The 21,174-nt window shown below is 45.1% G+C and overlaps 1 protein-coding gene across 1 annotated transcript in view; it reads right to left on the minus strand.

Moving 5' to 3' along the window:
* Nucleotides 1-21,174, minus strand: part of RNF150 (ring finger protein 150) — a 215,154-nt gene that overhangs the window by 13,441 nt on the left and 180,539 nt on the right. The window contains exons 5-6 of the mRNA XM_033939767.1: nucleotides 18,785-18,881; nucleotides 3,608-3,818 (exon numbers count right to left, since the gene is read on the minus strand). Of these exons, the coding sequence (XP_033795658.1) occupies nucleotides 3,608-3,818; nucleotides 18,785-18,881 (308 nt within the window). The remainder of the gene's footprint in view (nucleotides 1-3,607; nucleotides 3,819-18,784; nucleotides 18,882-21,174) is intronic.

Here is a 21,174-nt window from a genome sequence, read left to right on the forward strand (position 1 = left end):
TATGTTTCTATTTTGCACCCTCAATGATTCTGAAAACTTGGCTCCTACTTTCTCCACCATCTGCCACACGAACAAAATAATACTCTTCTCATTGCTGACACACTCGGATATATTTACTGGTTGTTTCACTTGGTCAACCCCAGGCAACAAAGAGGATTTCAATTTTGCTTGCCTCAGAGCATTAGTCTCACATTCTGACCTGCCCGTGTTAAATGAACAGAAAACAGAAGACTACAGATGTAAAGCAGTATTCCTTCATGTCCTTGTCTTCTGCTTAACTGCAGCACTAAGCTGGAAGACACAGACCATTTACAAGACCAGAGTAATTTACCTCATGAGGCCTGTATTCCGGAAAAACTTGCATCTGTTTCACTTGACTGTGCACCAAAAGCGCATTTCAATCTGGCCAGCTAAAATGCAGAAACATCCCCCCCCTTCCCCTCAGATAGCACCTAATTACATTACACGACATTGATTGGAGAAATTGTTTGAAAAAAATCCAGCATCGCCATCTGTCAGCTGAAGCTACTAACGAAGCCAAGCACATTACAAAGCGACAAAGACAACATGGCTTTAACTATACCAGGTGACAACAATTTATTTATTCAATTTTCTATACCGTTCTCCCAAGGGAGCTCAGAACGGTTTAAATTAATTTATTCAGGTACTCAAGCATTTTCCCTGTCTGTCCTGATGGGCTCACACTGAGACTCTGAACGCCAATCGCCCGATATTCAGCTAAACTGGACAGACAAATCACCACTCTGTAATCTTCGACTACAGACTACAAAGCCTTCAGGAGAGACATTAAAACCATACTCTTCAAAAAACACATAAAACCTATCCAGCACAACCAATCCCAACCCAATATCCAACACTCTATTTACCCTTAGATCTCTCTAATACTCTTATCTACCAAACATTATCTAAAACCCATAATTTCACCCTATTCTTATCTCCTAAAGACCTCCACTTCCCTTTGGTAACTCTTTACCCAATATATATTACCTTAAAAATTCTGTGTCATCGCTTATTCTATTCCTTCAAATTTTGAATGTAATTTTGTTTTAGTTTAGATGTAATCCGCCTTGAACCACAAGGTAATGGCGGAATAGAAATCACTAATGTAATGTAATGTAATTCAGACCACAAATGACAGCTGGCTATCTCCCACAGTCAGCAGCAAAACTAGAAATTCAATGCTGGCGCCGTATCCGGTGACTGGCATTCAATTTCTGGGGGGCTTTTGGGCAGCTAAGTCAACAGTATTTTTCAACCTGGTCCTGGAGTACTCCGTTGCCAGTCAAGTTTTCAAGATATCCAAAATGAATATGCATGAAAGACATTTGCATATAATGGAGGCGGTGGATGCAAATCAAGTTTATGCAGATTCAATGTGGATATCTTGAAAACCTGACTGGCAACTCCAGGACCAGGTTGAGAGACACTGAGCTAAGACATAACCAGCTAAGCTGATATTCGTTGGCTGGCTAAGTCCTAACGGCCAAAGATAGATCTGCTTTTGATCTATCTGACACTGAACTCAGCCAGTCAGCCACTGAATACTAGCGGTGACTGGCTATATCGTGCGACACAGCCGGTCACCGGGCTAACCGCTGACCTGGATATTCAGCAGGGGAGAGCCACCTCTCTCTCAAACAAGAGACTTTCTATATGAAGCACACATTAAGCGTCTGTTTAAATGAAGACGCCTTCAGGAAACCAGTCGCTTGTATTGCGTCACCCAGCAGTTGCACAAAAAAAGTAACAACATGGGTGGTTTAATCATAAGGGGTGGGTACATGGTCAGAGGGGCAGAAGTGGAGGACAGAAGTTATGCGGTTTGAATCCACAACCTCAGGGTGTTGAGGCCACACACTGCTTACTCCTTGATACCATCATCCTCGCTTGGATTCTGCGAATCTGTCCTCGCCTGGTTTGCCTCCTACCTCTCCCATCACACCTCTAGTGTATGCACTGGTGGGTCCTTCTCTGCTGCTATCCCATTAGCAGTTGGTGTACCCCAGGGCTCTGTGTTAGGACCTGTTCTCTTCTCTTGTTACACCTCTTCCCTCAGTGCCCTGATCTCTCATGGCTTCCAGTATCACCGTAATGCTGATCTCTCTCTCTCTGGCCACCACCCTTCTCCGTGAAAAAGTATCACCTGAGGTTTCTCCAAGTTGTATTTAGTCTTGATATAACACCCATTGTGGAACTGAGTAGTTTACAAATAAGCATAATATCTATGATAGTGAGAAAGGGAATAAAGAGGGGTGGAAGAGGGAAACTAGAGAGGTTTAAGGAAGAAATCCATTATATAATAGGATAATGGAATGAGGGAGGGGAAAGTAAGGGAGAAGTAGACAACTTCTGCAACAGGAATGATACTGTCTGAAGATCTAAAGACAAAGAGACAGTGTGATAAAGCGGTGGCTGTTGCCAGAAGGATGCTGGGCTGTATAGAAAGAGGCGTAGCTAGTGGAAGAAAGAAGGTGTTGATGCCCCTGTATAGGTCGTTGGTGAGGCCCCACTTGGGAGTATTGTGTTCAATTTTGGAGACCGTATCTGGCAAAAGATATAAGATGACTTGAAGTGGTGCAGAGGAAGGCGACAAAAATGGTAAGAGGTTTGCGGCTGAATATGTATAGCCTAAAAAGGAAGGAGCGACAGGGGAGATATGATTCAGACGTTCAAATACTTGAAAGGTATTAACGAAGAACAAAATCTATTCCGGAGAAAGGAAAATGGTAAAACCAGAGGACATAATTTGAGGTTAAGGAGTGGTAGATTCAAGAGTAATGTTAGGAAATTCTTTACGGAGAGGGTGGTGGTTGCTTGGAACACGCTCCCGAGGGAGGTGGTGGAGAGGAAAACGGCGATAGAGTTCACGAAAAGCATGGGATGAACACAGAGGATCTCGAATTAGAAAATAATGGTATATATTGAAGAACTAAGGCCAGTACTGGGCAGACTTGCACGGTCTGTGTCACGTATATGGCCGTTAAGTTGAAAATTGGCTGGGATGGATTAGATGAGCTTCGACGGAGACTCCAGTAGATGCACAATACCGGGCAGAGCTCTGGGTTTCTGGCCCAGAGATAGCTAAGAAAAAGAACAATTTAAATTAAATCACTGAATTATAGAGAGTGTATTTTTGGGCAGACTGGATGGACCATTCAGGTCTTTATCTGCCGTCATTTACTACTAATAGGCTACTCCCCAATCCTTAATAGATATTAGACAATAAACCTTAAGGGTGAAGGATTAGTATAAAAAGAAAGAACACTGGCTAAAGGCATCATTGAAGCGGAACGGTTTTAGCTTAACTTTGAATTTTTCTAAAGAGGTTTCTAATCTAAAATGAGAGGGAAGGTATTTCCAAAGGGAGGGTCTGGTATCACCCTTCAACCTCAATTCATGCCCTCTAGTTTTACTGCTTTGCTGTCCCCCCACCCCACCCCCAAATTTGACATTTACAAATGACAGGCTGCTTCTGAAGTCCAAATCATGCTGGCTGCGTGTTCTACTCATCGCAAAGTGATTTTGGATGAGAAAACCCCCCCATGTCCCTGCACTGGCACCGAGTCAGATGCCAGGAGTAACTTACTGCTTGTAGTAAGGTTACGCTCCCCCACCTGGGGGAGGGGTTCTGCTTCTTGGACAACATGTAATACTCCCACTGTTCGGAAGGCAGGATCAATCGTTGCTGAGCTCTCATTCATGGTGACATCACTAGCTCCAGTGATTGGATTGGTTGGAGGTCCGCCAGTGGAAGCCTCGAAATCTGGAGGAATATCATCTATGCAATCTGCATTTGGCTAAATGAAAACATAAAACCAAAATGATCAGTTTGAATATTACATTTATTCAAATCAAATATTTCATTAGTATTATGCTGATATCATAGTATATTATATCTCTGTTATTTGAATTTCAATGCTGTTGCCCTGTTTCCCTGAAAACAAGCCCTACCTGAATACAAACTACTTAGGCTACAAATCATATATAAATACTTAAATAAGTCCCATCGTTTTTGCCATTTGATTTAGCAGTTCTGGAAGTCCTCTTTTGTGAGTGTCTTTAGTTGCACTGTCGTGGCTGCCTCGATGTCTTGAATCTTTCATGGTCATTTTGACTTTGGGGAAGAGCCAGAAGTTGCACGGTGCCAGATCCGGTGTTTTTATTTGACAGAAATTGCTGTACCAGAAGCGACGTGTGACACAGCTTGTATTATAAGGAAATATTTCATTTTTTAGGCATAGCTGGGGTACGCATGAGGGGGCACTGCCCCCAAATGTTACAAGTACTAATGGCGAACTGATCCCTCTGCCCCCGCTATTGATATGACTTTGTTATCCTTTGCTTCCCCCTCCTCTCCACAAAAGTAAGTAGGAAAATTAGATCAATGATTTTTTTCACAGAAAAGATAGTAGATACATTCAACAGTCTCCTGCTAAAGCTCAAGGATTATGGTAATAGAATTCAAGAAAGCATGAGAGATGCAAAGACGACCCTTAGAGATGGATCTAAGGATTTAAGGCTGGAGACTAGCTAGTCTGTTTTCAGAACAGGCCTCGCAGTCCTTACTGTCATCATGTTTTTATTACCGTGAATGACCTTAGTACGCATGCACTCTTGACAGCTGTATGCCAGCTGCATCCAACTCTAAAAAAAACCAGGGCTATGGTTTTTCTGCCGCATTCAGTTATTTTCCACAATCACAACATGGTTGTACCGAATGAACTCTCTGACTCTGTCATCTTCCATTTCTAGATTATCTGCTTGGATTATGTCTATAACATGCTATTTCAAAGATTAGAGACATTTACCAGTGGGTGACATGGGTAACTTGATGTGGGTTTTTTTTACTATGTTCTCACCATATTTCTGTACTACTGGAATAAACTTGAAAATTTCCACAAGGGATGGTCAACATAAAATACTTGTTGGCTTAAAGCTACTATACTAGCAAAATTTATTTAAGTACAGGCAGTCCCCGGGTTAAGAACTTCCAACTTATGTCTGACTTGTACTTACAAACCAGGGTCCTGCTTCTCCTTTCCTGTGCCAACGCGCCCTTTTTCCTCCCTTCCATGTCCCAACGTGACCCTCCTCCTCCCTTCCATGTCCCAATGCGACCCTCTGACTTCAGAGGGAAGGCTTCCACGTCATCAGCAGGCTGCGTATAGGAATCGTGGTTGTGGCTTTGTGACGAAAGTGCGCCTGAAGGAGGGAGCTGGCCAGAGGAGATAAACCCCCACAGGAGGGAGGCACAAATTTGGGACACAAAACAGAGTGAAGGAAGGATGACGAGTGTTGCGCTAGGACACAGAAGGGAGGAGGAGGGTCGTGTTGGGACACAGAAGGAAGGGATGGAGCACACACTTCGGACAAAGGATGGCAGGAAGGAAGGAGGGAGGGAGCATGCACTTGGGATATAGGATGGAATAATGGAGGGAGGGAGGGAAAGAGATGCTGAGGTGGAGGAGGGAATAGAAAGGGAGAATTGTTGGGCAGAGTGTCTGAGTGAGAGGGAGAGAAAAGGTGCACATGGGGAAATAAAGAAAGATGAGGATTGTTGGGCATAGGGAGAGAGAAATATTGGACATGGTGGTGGGAGAGGCTTGAAGTAATAATAATTTATTATTTTGTATACTGCTATACCAAAAAGTTCAAAGCGGTTCACAACAAGGGAAAAATACATACAATCGGTGAATATAAAATACATAATAATAATCAATAAAAGACTATAACAGGTAAAAGCATGGAAAGTTAACAATGACCACAATTAAGATATAAGCATGTCGAACAGACATGTCTTTTAGTGATTTTCTAAAATCAAAGTAAGAAGTAGCCTCTAATATAGGTTTTCCAAGCCATGTATTCAGTCTGGCAGCCTGGAATGATAGAATTCTATCGAAAAACTTCTTATATTGACATGATTTTAAAGCCGGATAATTAAATAAATTTATTCTACATGTACTCTTACTGGGGTTGTTCAAAGGAAGCTGAGAAGCAAGATAATCTGGTAGCATCCCAAAGACTGCTTTGTAACAGATACAAGAAAACTTGAACAAAACTCTGGACTCTACTGGCAACCAATGAAGTTTTTGATAAAAAGGGGTGATGTGCTCCCATTTTTTTAATCCAAAAATGAGGGGAACCGCAATGTTCTGAATCAGTCTCAGTTTTTTTAGTATATTTTTGTAAGCCCCCAAGTAGATAATATTACAGTAATCCAAAATACTCAAGATGGATGTCTGCACCAGCAGACGGAAAGAAGGTTCATCAAAAAATGTTTTGATGGTGCGGAGCTTCCATAAGACCGAGATACATTTCTTAAACAGTAGATCTACATGTTTTTCCAGAGTCAGATGTTTGTCGAGAGTTACACCCAGTATTTTTATTGTTTGGTCAATATTATATTCCCGCCCACCCACATGAATCGTATTATCTTTTATCTTTTCGTTAGGTGTAGCTAAAAAGAATTTGTTTTTTTCAGTATTTAATTTTAGTTTAAAAGCGGTCATCCAATGCTTGATCTGATTTTAAATTTTTGCTAAAAAAAATTAATAAAATCGGGTGATAAATGGGTTAAGGGTATAACCACAGTGATGTCATCTGCGTAAATATAAAAGTTGAGCTGTAGATTTTGCAGCAAATTGCCCAATGAAATAAGATAGATATTAAACAAAGTCGGAGATAAAGGGGAGCCCTGCGGCACCCCACAAGTGTTGTCCCAGCTATAAGATAGGCTATCGTCCTTAAACACCCAGTAGGATCTATTGCCCAGGAAACCTTGGAACCAATTTAAAACATTTCCTGCAATACCAATGGATTCCAAACAATCCAGTAAAATGGTATGATCTACCAGGTCAAAGGCGCAGCTTAGGTCCAATTGCAAAATCATAGCACTTGTGCCTTGACTAAAAAGGGAATGTAAATAATTTAATAGCGAGGCCATAATTGTTTCTGTGCGGTAGCCAGACCTAAAACCTGACTGTTATTATGCAAGATATTAAACTTGTCTAGCAAAGTAGTTAGTTCTGCATTTACCATCCCCTCCATTAACTTAGTGATCAGCGGAATACTCACAATGGGTCTAAAATTAGATACATTGTTTGATGATTCCTTAATATTATCACAATTTGACCCTTTTGCTCTGGGAAATTCCCTATGGATAGTTGGAAATTGACCCAAAGTAGCAGGTTGGCTTTGAAATTAATCGGGGCCACCTTCATAACGTTTGGAGGACAACTATCCAATCTGCAGTATGATTTAACATACTTTATTATAAAACATGTTGAATGTTTGCCAATCTATCTTAGAAAAATTAGTCCAGCTCAAATCTACTTTAGGGACTTCTAGGTCCTGGAAAATAGTAAAACCCCAGTGACAATTAGTAGGGCCCGCTAAAGAATACCTTAATTTTTGTACTTTAGAGTTAAGAAAAGTCTGCCAAATTATCTACAGTCACAGTGGATTCTTCTATGGGATTCGTAAATGTCTGAATATCATAAAGGTTGTTGACTAATTTAAAAAGGCTATTGCTATTTGTGGATACATTACCAATTTTTGGGGCGTAAAAATTTTTCTTCTTTTCAGGATGGATTCCTGAAGGATAGGGGGATTGAGGGATACAGATAAGGGTAGATAAGAGTATGGAAAGAGTAAAGATAAAAACAAGGGGCTATAGGGCTAAATCAAATTAACATGACATGTCATAGACATGATGGGCCGCCGCGGGTGCAGACTGCTGGGCGCGATGGACCTCTGGTCTGACCCAGCGGAGGCAAATTCTTATGTTCTTGGTTAAATTTTTGTAGCATTTTAGTTTTTTTCTCCAAGCCTCTCTATGCTCTAAAGTTCCTGATTTTAACCATTGTCTTTCTAACTTCCTAAGTTCCCTTTTTATCTCTAAAAGCTCTAAATCAAACCAGCCCTCTAGGTTTCTGAATCTCTTTCTTCTTACTTTCAAGGGAGCCATTTAATTTAAAATATGGGAACTAATACTAATCCATGAATTCATAAATCGATCATAAGAACATAAGCAGTGCCTCTGCTGGGTCAGACCAGAGTTCCATCGCGCCCAGCAGTCTGCTCACGCGGCGGCCCATCAGGTCCAGGACCTGTATAATAATCCTCTATCTATACCCTTCTATCCCCTTTTCCTTCAGGAAATTATCTAATCCCTTCTTGAACCCCAATACTGTACTCTGTCCTATCACGCCCTCTGGAAGCGCATTCCAGGTGTCCACCACCTTCTGGGTGAAGAAGAACTTTCTAGCGTTGGTTCTGAATCTGTCCCCTTTTAATTTTTCTGAATGCCCTCTCGTTCTTGTAGTTTTCGAAAGTTTGAAGAATCTGTCCCTCTCCATTTTCTCTATGCCTTCATGATCTTGTAAGTCTCTATCATGTCCCCTCTAAGCCTCCGCTTTTCCAGGGAAAAGAGCCCCAGTTTCTCTAATCTTTCAGCATATGAAAGGTTTTCCATACCTTTTATCAATAGCGTCGCTCTTTTCTGAACCTTCTCGAGTATCATCATATCCTTCTTTAGGTATGGCGACCAATATAGGACGCAGTACTCCAGATGCAAGCGCACCATCGCCCGATACAACGGCAGGATAACTTCTTTCATTCTGGTTGTTTACCTTTCTTGATAATACCTAGCATTTTATTCGCCTTTTTAGAGGCCGCTGCGCGCTGTGCCGACGGCTTCATTGTCTTGTCCACCATTACCACCAAGTCCTTTTCTAGGGTACTTTCACCCATTACCATCCCTCCCATCGTATAGCTGTACTTCGGGTTTCTGTTTCCTACATGCAAGACTTTACATTTCTCAACATTAAACTTCATCTGCCATTTCGTCGCCCACTCTTCTAGTTTGTTCAGGTCCCTTTGTAAATCCTCACAATCCTCTTTAGTCCCAACTCCACTAAATAGTTTGGTGTCGTCTGTGAATTTTATTACTTCGCACTTCGTTCCTGTTTCTAGATCATTTATAAATGCATTGAACAGCAGCGGTCCGAGTGCCGACCCCTGCAGAACACCACTCGTGACCCTCCTCCAGCCAGAGTAGTGGTCCTTTACTCCTACCCTTTGCTTCCTACTCGCCAACCAATTTTTGATCCATCTATGTACGTCTCCTTCCACCCCATGGTTCTTCAGTTTCCGTAGTAGGCGTTCATGGGGTACCTTGTCAAAGGCTTTTTGGAAATCTAAGTATACGATGTCTATGGGTTCCCCTTTGTCCATTCGTATGTTAATTCCTTTGAAGAAGTGCAATAAGTTCGTTAGGCACGATCTTCCCTTGCAGAAGCCATGTTGGTTTGTTTTCATCAGTTTATTCCTTTCTAGATGCTCATCGATGCTGTCTTTTATCAGCGCTTCCGCCATTTTCCCCGGAACGGAAGTCAGACTTACCGGTCTGTAGTTCCCCGGGTCACCTCTCGATCCTTTCTTAAAGATGGGTGTAACATTAGCTATCTTCCAATCCTCCAGGATCACACCTTTTTTCAGGGATAGATTACAAACCTGCTGTAGTAGTTCCGCTATTTCCTCCTTTAGTTCTTTCAGTACCCTAGGGTGGATTCTGTCTGGGCCCGGAGATTTGTCAGTTTTTAATCTATCTATCTGCTTATGTACATCTTCAAGGCTTACCGTATTTTCTCGCATATAACGCGCGCGTTATACGTGGTTTTCACGTACCGCGCATACCCTTGCACGTTATATGCGTGAGCGCGTTGTACAAAATTTTTTTTACATAGTTCCCCCCCCGAAGTCCGATTCACCCCCCCCCCCGCAGGACCGCTCGCACGCACTTCCACCCGCACCCGCACCCCCACCCTGAAGGACCGCTCGCACCCCCACAGCCTCCCGACCCCACCCATCATGTAGAAGCTCCTACCGGTGTCCTGCTGCTTCCTCTTGGCGGTCCCGACACCCGACACGATAGGGGCAAGAGGGAGCTCAAGCCCTCTTGCCCCCCCCCCAGACTCGATCGGGGCAAAAGGGAGCCCAAGCCCTCTTGCCCCCCCCCCAACTCCCTGACACGATCGGGGCAAAAGGGAGCCCAAGTCCTCTTGCCCCGACTCCCCAAATCCCCGAGGGAGCCCAAACCCTCCTGGCCACGGCGACCCCCTACCCCCACCCCACACTACATTACGGGCAGGAGGGATCCCAGGCCCTCCTGCCCTCGACGCAAACCCCCCTCCCCCCAACGACCCCCCCCCCAAGAACCTCCGACCGCCCCCCAGCCGACCCGCGACCCCCCTGGCCGACCCCCACCCCCCACCCCCCTTCCCTTTGTGTAGTTGGCCGGACAGACGGGAGCCAAACACGCCTGTCCAGCAGGCAGCCAACGACGGAATGAGGCTGGATTAGCCCATCCGTCCCAAAGCTCCGCCTACTGGTGGGGCCTAAGGTGCCTGGGCCAATCAGAATAGGCCCGGGAGCCTTAGGTCCCTCCTGGGGGCAGGGCCTTGGGCACATGGTCGGGTTGGGCCCATGTGCCTCAGGCCCCGCCCCCAGGTGGGACCTAAGGCTCCCGGGCCTATTCTGATTGGCCCAGGCGCCTTAGGCCCCACCAGTAGGCGGAGCTTTGGGACGGATGGGCCAATCCGGCCTCATTCCGTCGTTGGCTGCCTGCCGGACAGGCGAGTTTGACTCCCGTCTGTCCGGCCAACTACACAAAGGTACGGGGAAGGGGGGTGGGGGTGTCGTGGGGGTCGGCCAGGGGGGTCGCGGGTCGGCTGGGGGGGGGCGGTCATTGGGGGGAGGGGGAGTTTGCGTCGAGGGCAGGAGGGCCTGGGATCCCTCCTGCCCGTAATGTAGTTTGGGGTGGGGTAGGGGGTCGCCGTGGCCAGGAGGGTTTGGGCTCCCTCCTGGCCCAAACAACTAGCGGGGGGGAGTCGCCAGGGCCAGGAGGACTTGGGCTCCCTCCTGGCCCGATATTGTCGGGGAGTTGGGGAGTCGGCGGGGCAAGAGGGCTTGGGCTCCCTTTTGCCCCGATCGTGTCGGGGGTGCCGCGGTTGGCTGGGGCAAGAGGGCTTGAGCTCCCTCTTGCCCCGATCGTGTCGGGGAGTCAGGACCGCCAAGAGGAAGCAGCAGGACACCGGTAGGAGCTTCTACATGATGGTGGGGGGGGCCGGGAGGCTGTGGGGGTGCGGGTGGGAGTGCGTGCGAGCGGTCCTTTGGGGTGGGGGTGCGGGTGCGTGCGAGCGGTCCTTCGGGGTGGGGGTGCGAGCGGTCCTGCGGGGGGGGGGGTTTGAATCGGACGTCAGGGGGGGCATTAGGCTTTCAGGGTGGGGACAGGACTTCAAGGGGAAGAGGAGAGTCGGGGCGGGCGAAAGGAGAGTCGGGGTGGCCAGAGGAGAGTCGGGGCGGGCGAAAGGAGAGTCGGGCAGCATGCGCGGTATACGGGTGTGCGCGGTATATAAAAATTTATGTACATAAATTTGTGGTTTTCGCGCGCTATACCCGTGTGCGCATTTTACACGGGTGCGCGTTATCTACGTGAAAATACGGTACCTCCATGGATGCTAATTTTTTTTCCTTGATCTCCTTTGAAGATTTTTCCAGGTTCCGGCACGTTGGATGTGTCCTCTTTTGTAAATACCAACGAAAAGAACATGTTTAGTCTATCTGCCACTTCTTTTTCCTCCTTCACCACTCCCTTCCTATCTCCGTAATCCAGCGGTCCCACCTCTTCCCTTGCCGGCTGCTTCCTTTAACATATCTGAAGAATAGTTTGAAATTTCGTGCTTCCCTGGCTAGCCTCTCTTCATATTCTCTTTTTGCTCTTCTAATCACTCGGTGACATTTCTTCGTCTTGCTTAGAAATAATATCATAATGAGACCAGAATTAAGTGGGATTAACCTTACCTCTACTGACATGAAATTTTTAATTTTTGTTATTGGTATCTTTATTGGTGGCTTGTGTTGTCTTTAGTTACTACTCAAATTTGAAATTACAGATTTTATGGTCAGACCATAAAGAATCCAGCCAATTTGCTTGTTTTCAGCGAATTTTAGGATTAGTCAAATTTTTTTGAAGATAATATCAAAACTAATTGGTGTCCTTTCTGATGCGTTATTACTGGAGATGGTTTGAAGTAACCTAATGCGGATAGAAAAGCCCAAAGCTCAATAATTTCTGGTTGGTCTACTTGTTCTAAATGTAAATTAATATCCCCACTTAACAGGTTATATGAACCAGTTAAGGAATTAGTTAGCAAGAATTCGAAGAATTTCTCTCTTTTAGGGGGAATATAGAATAGAGTAATCGTTAAGGTGTCCACTAGAGATTCAGAAGTTAGTTTCAGAGATAAAATTTCTAAATTAGAGGTAGATATAGACTTTAAAACGGTGCAGTTTAAATTGTTTCTAAAAATTATAGCCAGACCTCTGCCCCTTCCCCTTGCTAAAGATAAAATTTTAAAACCAGGGTGAAGACATTCTTTAATAATGATATCATTATCTGATAATAACCAGGTCTCTGTGAACAAAACAAAATCAGGATTGTTTTCTTTTAGCCAGTCATTAATTAACAAGATTTATTTCTCATAGATCTTATATTTAAATAATACCCACTAAGATTTAAATAAGAAGAAGAAACTTTGGGAGTAGAGTAAGAATAAATCAATATAAGGTCTTTTGGGGCTACGAAATACTGGTAAAACTGGAATAGCAAAAGGACCAGATTCTGTACAATCATACAGAACCCGGTGCTGAGTCATTGGAGATTTAGTCTTAAAATTATGTGCTGTTGAATAATGAACAGGGATTGGGAAAGAATAGGACAAAACAGATGCATGAAAAAAAGAGAGATGAGAGGGAGAAATGTTGACTGTGGTGGTGGAGAGGGAACAGTGGAATGGATGAAGAACGAAAGCAAGTGTAAACCTCCTATCTTTTCTATTTAAACTACAGTACTTTATTCTGAGGACTGTTTCTTTAATGTTCTTATATACTGAGTACTGTATGGGAGTGGTTTTAAAAACAGAACTCATTCTTAACCCGGGGACTGTCTGTAATTGATTTGACAGTAAAAGCACATAAATTGTTTTCTAACAATAACTTTTGCTCTAGGGGACTGGTAAACTGTTCACAAGGCTTCCCACCTGCACTGGCCAAACATTTGGAAGTCATTTGGTGGCCTGCACAATCAAGCTGATGACTGCAACTCTGCTTTCATTGGATAGGTAATTACTTCACAATAAAACACCCTTATGGTTTGGTGCTAATTGGCATCCTTGTTAAGTTTTAGCAAAGGTGCCAAAGGTTGCAGAGACATGAGGGCCCAGATGCACTAAAGCCAGCAATCGGCACTAAACCTGTTTTGAAACCTGTTTAGCATTTGCCGACCCCATGCACAAAATGACTCATCGTGGTTTTTTCCCCTCAATTGCCCATTTTCCAGACCTGGCCATGCAAATTATTAAAGCAATTGATGCACTAACCTCGCTTGGATATGCACAAAAAAAATCAAGGGTTTTAGCAACCCAAAAAAAACAAGTGTTTTCTTGCCTCCTTTTGTTTTTTTAATGGCACATATATTTTGCGTGTGTTACACAAAGTATCTAACCCATAAAAAAAATGAATAAAGCCCCCCCACTACCAATGAGAGCCCTCCCTGACTGCAGCAATGGGAATCCCTCCCCCCGCACTAGCAAAAATCGGCAGGAGGGATGCCCATTTCCTCCTGCTACCGAAGGCCCACCCCTGCATCAGGCGCCCTCCAAACATCCCCTACCTCCCCCCCAAAAAGGCAGGAGGGATGCCCATCCCTCCTGCCACCAGAGGTCCCCCGAAGTAGCCCCCATACCTTTCAAGGAAGTTGGAAGCAGGAGAGATGCTCAGGCACTCTTCCTCCGAGGCCCACTTGACCAAAATGGTGGGCCTTCCCCTCCCCGGTGCATCATGTGATGCACGGGGAGGGGCCCTAAGGCTCTGATTGGCTCATACACCAAAGGCCTGAAAAAAATGCCATATCAAAGAGATTGGGTGCACAAATGTTCATAAGTACCAAATCCGACTCCTGGAAATTAAGATGTGCCAAAACAAATTGCCTCTGCGGGTCCTGCACCATGGTCAAAACAGAGGCAAAATAAAATCGCTACTGCTGCACTACTGGTTGTCCCAGATGCACAGATGACTTCCCCAACCCACTGGTATTGTAATTTCTCATGTTCAAAATCTGATAAATGGGTTTCTTGTAGGCATGCAATATGAACACATTGTTAGCGCAAAGCCTACAGAATTTTAGAGTGCCTTATCGGGGAATGAATCCCTGCCACATTCCAAGAGCTTAACTTTATATCAGCCAATTACCACCCAATGTGACATACATTAAGCAAACAACCTCCTGAAATGAAATCTCCAAGGATTTGACAGCCCGCCCTCGCCAGATCCCCACCTCTACTCCACACAAGCTTACAACCAGTCGCACCTTGCCGCCATCAAACCCACAAAACACTCACACCAAAACAAAACCTCTCAACAGCCTCTCACTCAAACCCACCCCCCATCTCTCCCTTTTCCTAGGATCACCAACTGCTTACCCATATACCCAAACCCCAAGATATCACCCCCTACTACTCTCAAGAGATCACACCCAAGGCGCCAACCCCCCCCATCAAACACAACCTTAACACTCTAGCCCTCTCAAGCCAACACACACCACATCTTCCAAGTCATACCACAAACACCAAGGCCTAAAATGCATCCATCAACCCCGCTAACACCCGGAACATCAAGCACAGAAGGAAAGCCCCACTATAAAGAAGAGGAAACAAATGCTACCTGAGCATCTCAAAGTAATGTCCGGAAAGCGCCTCAATTCAGCCACCAAGTCTACCAGTAAAGCTCAAGACACAGAGTCCACCGAAAGAGAATGAATAAAGTGCAGAGCTCCTGAAACCCTTTCGAGGAACTTCACTTGGTCAGCATGTTCAATTCAAAGTTTCGTGGGGTACAACAGCGCAACTTTAATATGTTTCTGCACCTGAGCTTGAACCAGGACCGAATAATCCTGGAAGCACAGAATTTTCTTGTTGTTGTAAGTGAGCAAAATCAAGGCTGCTCTCCTGCCACTCTCCGGGGACCAACACGATGGGCACACTCCACGTGAAAAAGCCTGTCCTGCTTGGTCAGCTGTAATTCCCTCAGGATCGAAGTTTCCAAGAAACTCCCGCAACTCACTATCCGCCACTGTTTCAGTGACATGACAAGCCCATGTGCCATGACTGGAGGATTCTTATGGTACATCTGTTTAAAAATTATGAAACTCTATCTACCCAGCACATCAATTCCTTCACTGCTGTAAAGCTCAGTATATTTTCCCAGATGCCCTGTTTGCCTATGTTGTGTTATTAATGCTAACTCATATGACACATCACACCCTATCATACAACAAAATGCTTCATAAGTGATGCTCTGATCACAGCTGTACAGCCACAGTGGTGGAGGATGAAAGAGAGAGCTTTATTTAAGAGGAAGTTTGTTCTTCTCTTTACGTCAAACTTGCTAGTTTGGTTCCACCCAGGCTGGCTCAGCCCGAGGCCCCACAACAAAAGGCTAATTATATTTTTTTTGCACTTGCTTGTATAACATCTTAAAATATCGATTTATGTTTTGCTTGCAGACCTAACCAAAGAAAGAAAATAGTCCTTATTTCACAATAAGGAAGTAGCCTGATGGCTTCTCTGCCAGTGCCACCCCTCCTAATCAGTGGTGTAGTAAAAGGGGTGGGGCAGCCTGGGTGCCATGTTGGTGGGGGCACCAACACCCATCCCTCCTCTCCGCCAACCCCGCCTCTTCCCATTTTTCCCCCCTTCCCCTATATCTCTAGTTGAAGTTGTTGTTCGCAGCGGTCAACAACGTGCTTTCACAACCCAATCAGCTTGCCCGCTGACGTCACTTCCTGGCATGAGGAGATGCACCTACATGTGGGAATGGCAATGCCAAATAATATTCTAGAACGGGATCTTGGCACCAAGATGCCATTTAGCACCAGGGCTCTGCGTGCGGCAATGACGCCATGTTATCAAATTGCTCTGTTAAGACTGTAAGCTCACTAGTAAGGGGACATCTCAAACTTAAATACTTTATCGCTGTGGAGTGGTGCATGCATTCAGTACTGCTATTACTGTATACTATGTATAATGGTATTAGATTTATTTTATTTAATTACAGTGGAACCTTGGTTTACGAGCATTATTCATTCCAGAAGCATGTTCATAAACCAAATTGCTCGTATATCAAAGCGAGTTTCCCCATAGGAAGTAAGGGAAATTCGCTTGATTCGTTCCACCTCTCCTCCCCCCCCGGCACTGTACCAAATCATTTACCCACACTCCCGAGGCCATCTGCACTGCTCTACATCTCCCCTGCGATCCAGCATCCCCCTGCTCGTGTTGCCCCCCCACCCTCCACGATCCGGCATTCCCCACTCACCCAAACACAATCGCTTACCCCGCTCTGGCACCGACACCAGCACCAATGCACAAGACATGCCGGTGCCCGAAGATCCTCCCTGTTGCTTGTGCTGGGCCTTGAGCAACTGCGCATGCTCAAGGCCTTCTAGTTCTCGTTCTCTCCGCCTGGGTCCCTCCCATCCAACAATATGGCAGCTAGTCCTTGGCTGGCGGGGGAGGGGGGTGCTCAAGCCCCACCAGCCAGAGTTCCCCTGCTGGAGACCATGCTCTGGTGGTTGATGCAGCCCTTCTGTGCACTTCACATATGAACAGGGCGTGCGCGGAAGTGCTGCGTGTCGGAGAAAGGAGTAGCCTGACAACTTCTGCTGCTCTGGCTGGTGGTGTTTCAGCATCCCTGTCAGCAAAGATATGATTGGGGGGGGGTTGGCAGTGCAGGTTCAGCAGCATGGGGCGAACCGAGAGGCCCCACCAGTTCACCCCAGGCATCCTGAAAAACAACCATCTGGCTACGCCCCTGGTAACCAGACAAATCGGACCACATAAAACACAAATCTATTGAGGGGGAGAAGGAGTTGGGGAAGGTTGCTTTTTTGGGGGTGGATGGGGTGGAATAAGGAACCAATTCCTGGACATTGGAGTGTGGTATCGGGATGTGTGTGTGTGTGTGTGCTTTCAGGAGGTAGGGTGGATTTCTATGTAAAGTTTATGTTCTTGGGAGGGGATTTTATTGTATTTTGAGAAGGGGGGAATGGGGTTCTTTTGTGTTGTCTTTTGACCGTTTCTGGGGTTATATTGTTTGGGTCATGATTATGTCTGTTGTGTTTTCCTTATGATGTTTGGGGAGGGGGGTCCTTTGGGGGGTGGAATATAAAACTTGATGACTTGGACTGTATGATCCTATGTTGGCTGGCTTTGTGTATACTCTATTGCAATGGTCTCAAACTCAAACCCTTTGCAGGGCCACATTTTGGGTTTGTAGGTACTTGGAGGGCCTCAGAAAAAAAATAGTTAATGTCTTATTACAGAAATGACAATTTTGCATGAGGTAAAACTCTTTATAGTTTATAAATCTTTCCTTTTGGCTCAGTCTTAATAATAATATTATAATTTATAGCTAGAGAGACATATGATCAAGAAACTTTTATTTTACTTTACCGCCAGTACTTGGCGGGCCGCATGTGGCCCCGAGTCATGGGTTTGAGACCACTGCTCTGTTGGCATTGTTTGTTCTTGGTTATGTTCCTTTGTTGTCATCAATAAAAATTGTTTAAACTAAAACACAAACCTATCTTTGTCTATTTTCACTTATCTGAATATTGGCTCTGAATCGGATATGTGCCGTCCGCCCACATATACCCGGACATTCAATCCCAGTGCCTGGATGAGGCCGGGCAATGAATATCCATGCATAAAACCACTAGCAGCTAAAAAAATAGCATTCACCATTACCCCAGTATTATTGAAAAAAATATGTTCCAACTCGCAGGTTGCGTTCACATAACGGCAATGAAAACTGTCACTTGAATGTGTCCGGGATGCGCATTATTAAAAGACCTGGATGTCAGAAATTTCAGCAGCTGGCCCAAAATTTTGGAATGCGCTGAATGGACCATTAAGGGCCCGTTTTACAAAGCCGCACTAGTGGCTGCAGCACGGTAACGGCCCTGAAGCCCATAGAAATTTAAAGGGCTTCGGGGCTGTTGCCGCAAGACAGCCGCTAGTGCGGCTTTGTAAAACAGGCCCTAAGATTATGTTCTAACTTTGGATCATTCAAAAAATTGCTGAAAACTCACTTATTTGTAATAGCCTTCTATGAATAAGGAACTGCTTTGATGTAATTTTTTTTCTAGGATCATTTTTACTTGCTGAATTTATTTTTTGTAGAGTGTGTGTTTTAGAATGTTTTTATTTGAATTTGTATTTTTGGAAGGTTTTTTATTTTGTGTATGTTTTACTTTGTAATCCGCCTAGTTCAGTGGTTCCCAAACCCTGTCCTGGGGGACCCCCAGCCAGTCGGGTTTTCAAGATATCCCTAATGAATATGCATGAGAAAGATTTGCATACTTGTCGTTTCCATTATATGCAAATCTCTCTCATGCATATTCATTAGGGATACCTTGAAAACCCGACTGGATGGGGGTCCCCCAGGACAGGGTTTGGGAACCACTGGCCTAGTTGATAGGTGGAATAGAAATTCTTAAAATAAATGAATAAATAAATAATTATTATTTAAATAAACTTGTGTGAGTTTTTGGACTAGAGAGCAGGGGAGAAAGGGAAGGAGGAGAGAGGTAGCATGGTTAGCCGGTGTCCTGGCCGGCGTGCTTAGCGCATGTAGCTGTGCTTACCGGAATTCCCAGAGCTTTCAAGATGTTCATTTTACACATTGGGCAAGTGCGGTGATCCAGTAACCAGGGGTCTACGCAAGACTTGTGAAACAGGTGCCTGCAATCAGAACAGACAGGTTTGAGATGCCAGACTTCGACATACACATGAGAGCTACAGAGCAGGTAACAATTCAGGTGTTATCCAAGCACAACTATTTTGATCTCGGCCAAACAGGTCAGCCTTGAAAAGTCAGTTTGATAATACCTATTTTAATCTGGCTGTGCACATGCCTGAAGGCAGAAAGAACTGCCGTACCCAGTCCTAATAATGACATCAAAAGCAAGTGACTCCTTTGAAGCAACATATTCAAAAGAGGACATTTAAAATTTTACTACAGTGGCTGCTGCAGTTTCAAAATGAATGGACGTTGAAGTGTTTATGTGAATGAATTGTCTACGAATAGTAGTTAATGTAAGATCAGAGATATTCTTACTCTTTAGAGTAGTGTTTCCTAACTTATTCAAGCCAAGTACCCCCTAAGTCTACCAAATATCAACCGAGTACCCCTGCCCAAGCTCCATCCAGATCCTTCCAAGCTCCGCCCCTGACCCCATCCCATAATAATAGTACTAATTGTAATGCAATTTCTTCCATTTATTTTTCATATACACACAATATAATCTTATTAACCACAAAATTAAAAAAACACAAAGCACACGGTGCATCCAACATTTCTTTCTTTCTGCCTCCTGTATGTTTCCTCTCCTCCGAACCTCATTCCCTTCCCCAACCAACATCTCTCGGTCCCTCTCTGAGTCCAACTTTTCTTCCTCTTCCTCCACCCCCATTGGCAACATGTCTCCCTCTCTCTCTTTCACTGTCCATTTGTCTTTCTCTCCATTACTGCAAAGGGAGTGGGGGAGAGAGAGAGATCGATCCAGGGTGCATCTCTCCCACCTCCTCTGCTGCCACATCCAACATTTCTCCCTCTCTCATCACGTGCAGCATTTTTCACCACTACCCACCAGCCCCATGCCCAACATTTCTCCTTCTATCACCTCTCTCCAGCACATGGCACATCTCTCCCTCCACTACTATGTCTAACATTTCTCCCCCTTGCATCCCTTTCAATCTGTCTCACTGTTTCTTCTCCATGACCATATCCACCATTTCTCCCTCTCATCCTTCTCTTCCCCATGCATCTCCACCCCCTCTTTTCTCTATGCCCAATTTTCCTCTTTCTTCCTTTCTCCATGTGCACTCTCTTTCCCTCTCACTCACACACTCATACCCAACAATTCTCCATTTCTATTCCCTCCCTTCCTCCATCCACATGCATCTTTCCCCCCTCTTCCTTTTCCCTTCCAGCCATGTTCATATACTCTCTCTATTTCATTCCTTTCCACTTTATGCATGTGCACTTCCTTTCTCTCTCTTATTTTCCTCTACATCCATGTGCATATCTTTCCTTTCTCTTCAACTGTTCCCCTTCCCTCCCCTCCATCCATGTGCATTTCCTCCTCTTTCTTCCCTTCCTCTCCATCCCATAAGCAGCATATCCCTTCTCTCCTTCTCCCCCATCCATGTCCAGCATTTCTCTACACCCATCCATCCAGCCTTACTAACTCTCTCCATTTCCCCACATCCCTCAGTTCATTGCTCCTCCTCCCCCCCAGTAAGTCCAGCATTTCTCCTCCTCTAACCTTTCTCCTTCTGCTGCCATACCACTGCCTGACCCAGAATCTGGAGACCACACAGGGCCCGGCACCGGCACTAACTTCAATAAAGAGTCTTCATGTCCACACGCTCGGGAAGGCCCTGTGGGCTCCACCCACTTTGACACGTTTGTGGTAGAGAGGTGATACCAACAGGGCCTTATGAGCAGATAGACCTGAAAGCTCTGCGTCAGTTAAGCAAGCGCCAGTGCTGGGCTTTGTATAGACTCCGGACTCCTGATATGAAGCGGGAGGGTGGCAGAAGACAGAGAGCTCTTCATCACTGGAGTTAGCTTGGTGTTGCCAGGACTGTGGGGCCCCAGCAGGCTTCCCTCTGATGTCAGCTCTGACATAGGAGGGAAGCCTTCCATGCCAGCTTTGGCAGAGGGATGCATGCTGCTGGAGGAAGGGGGGCAGGATACCCACGCCGTGTACCCCCCCCTACAAGTGGCTCTTGTGTTGAGAAACATTGCCTTAAAAGATATAGTTGTTTACTGCTGTACTTATGTAGAGGATATGAATATGATCAGCAGGGCGGGTCACAGCAGTTTTGTTACATAGATAATGTACTGTTTTGTTTTTTAAAATTATTTTACATAAAAACATGATGGATAAAGGCCAAATGGCCCATCTAGTCTGCCCACCCAGAGTAACCATTATCTCTTTCTCTCTCTGAGAGATCCTACATGCCTATC

The sequence above is a fragment of the Geotrypetes seraphini genome, chromosome 1 (genome assembly GCF_902459505.1).
Source record: "Geotrypetes seraphini chromosome 1, aGeoSer1.1, whole genome shotgun sequence".
Taxonomy (NCBI): Eukaryota; Metazoa; Chordata; class Amphibia; order Gymnophiona; family Dermophiidae; genus Geotrypetes; species Geotrypetes seraphini.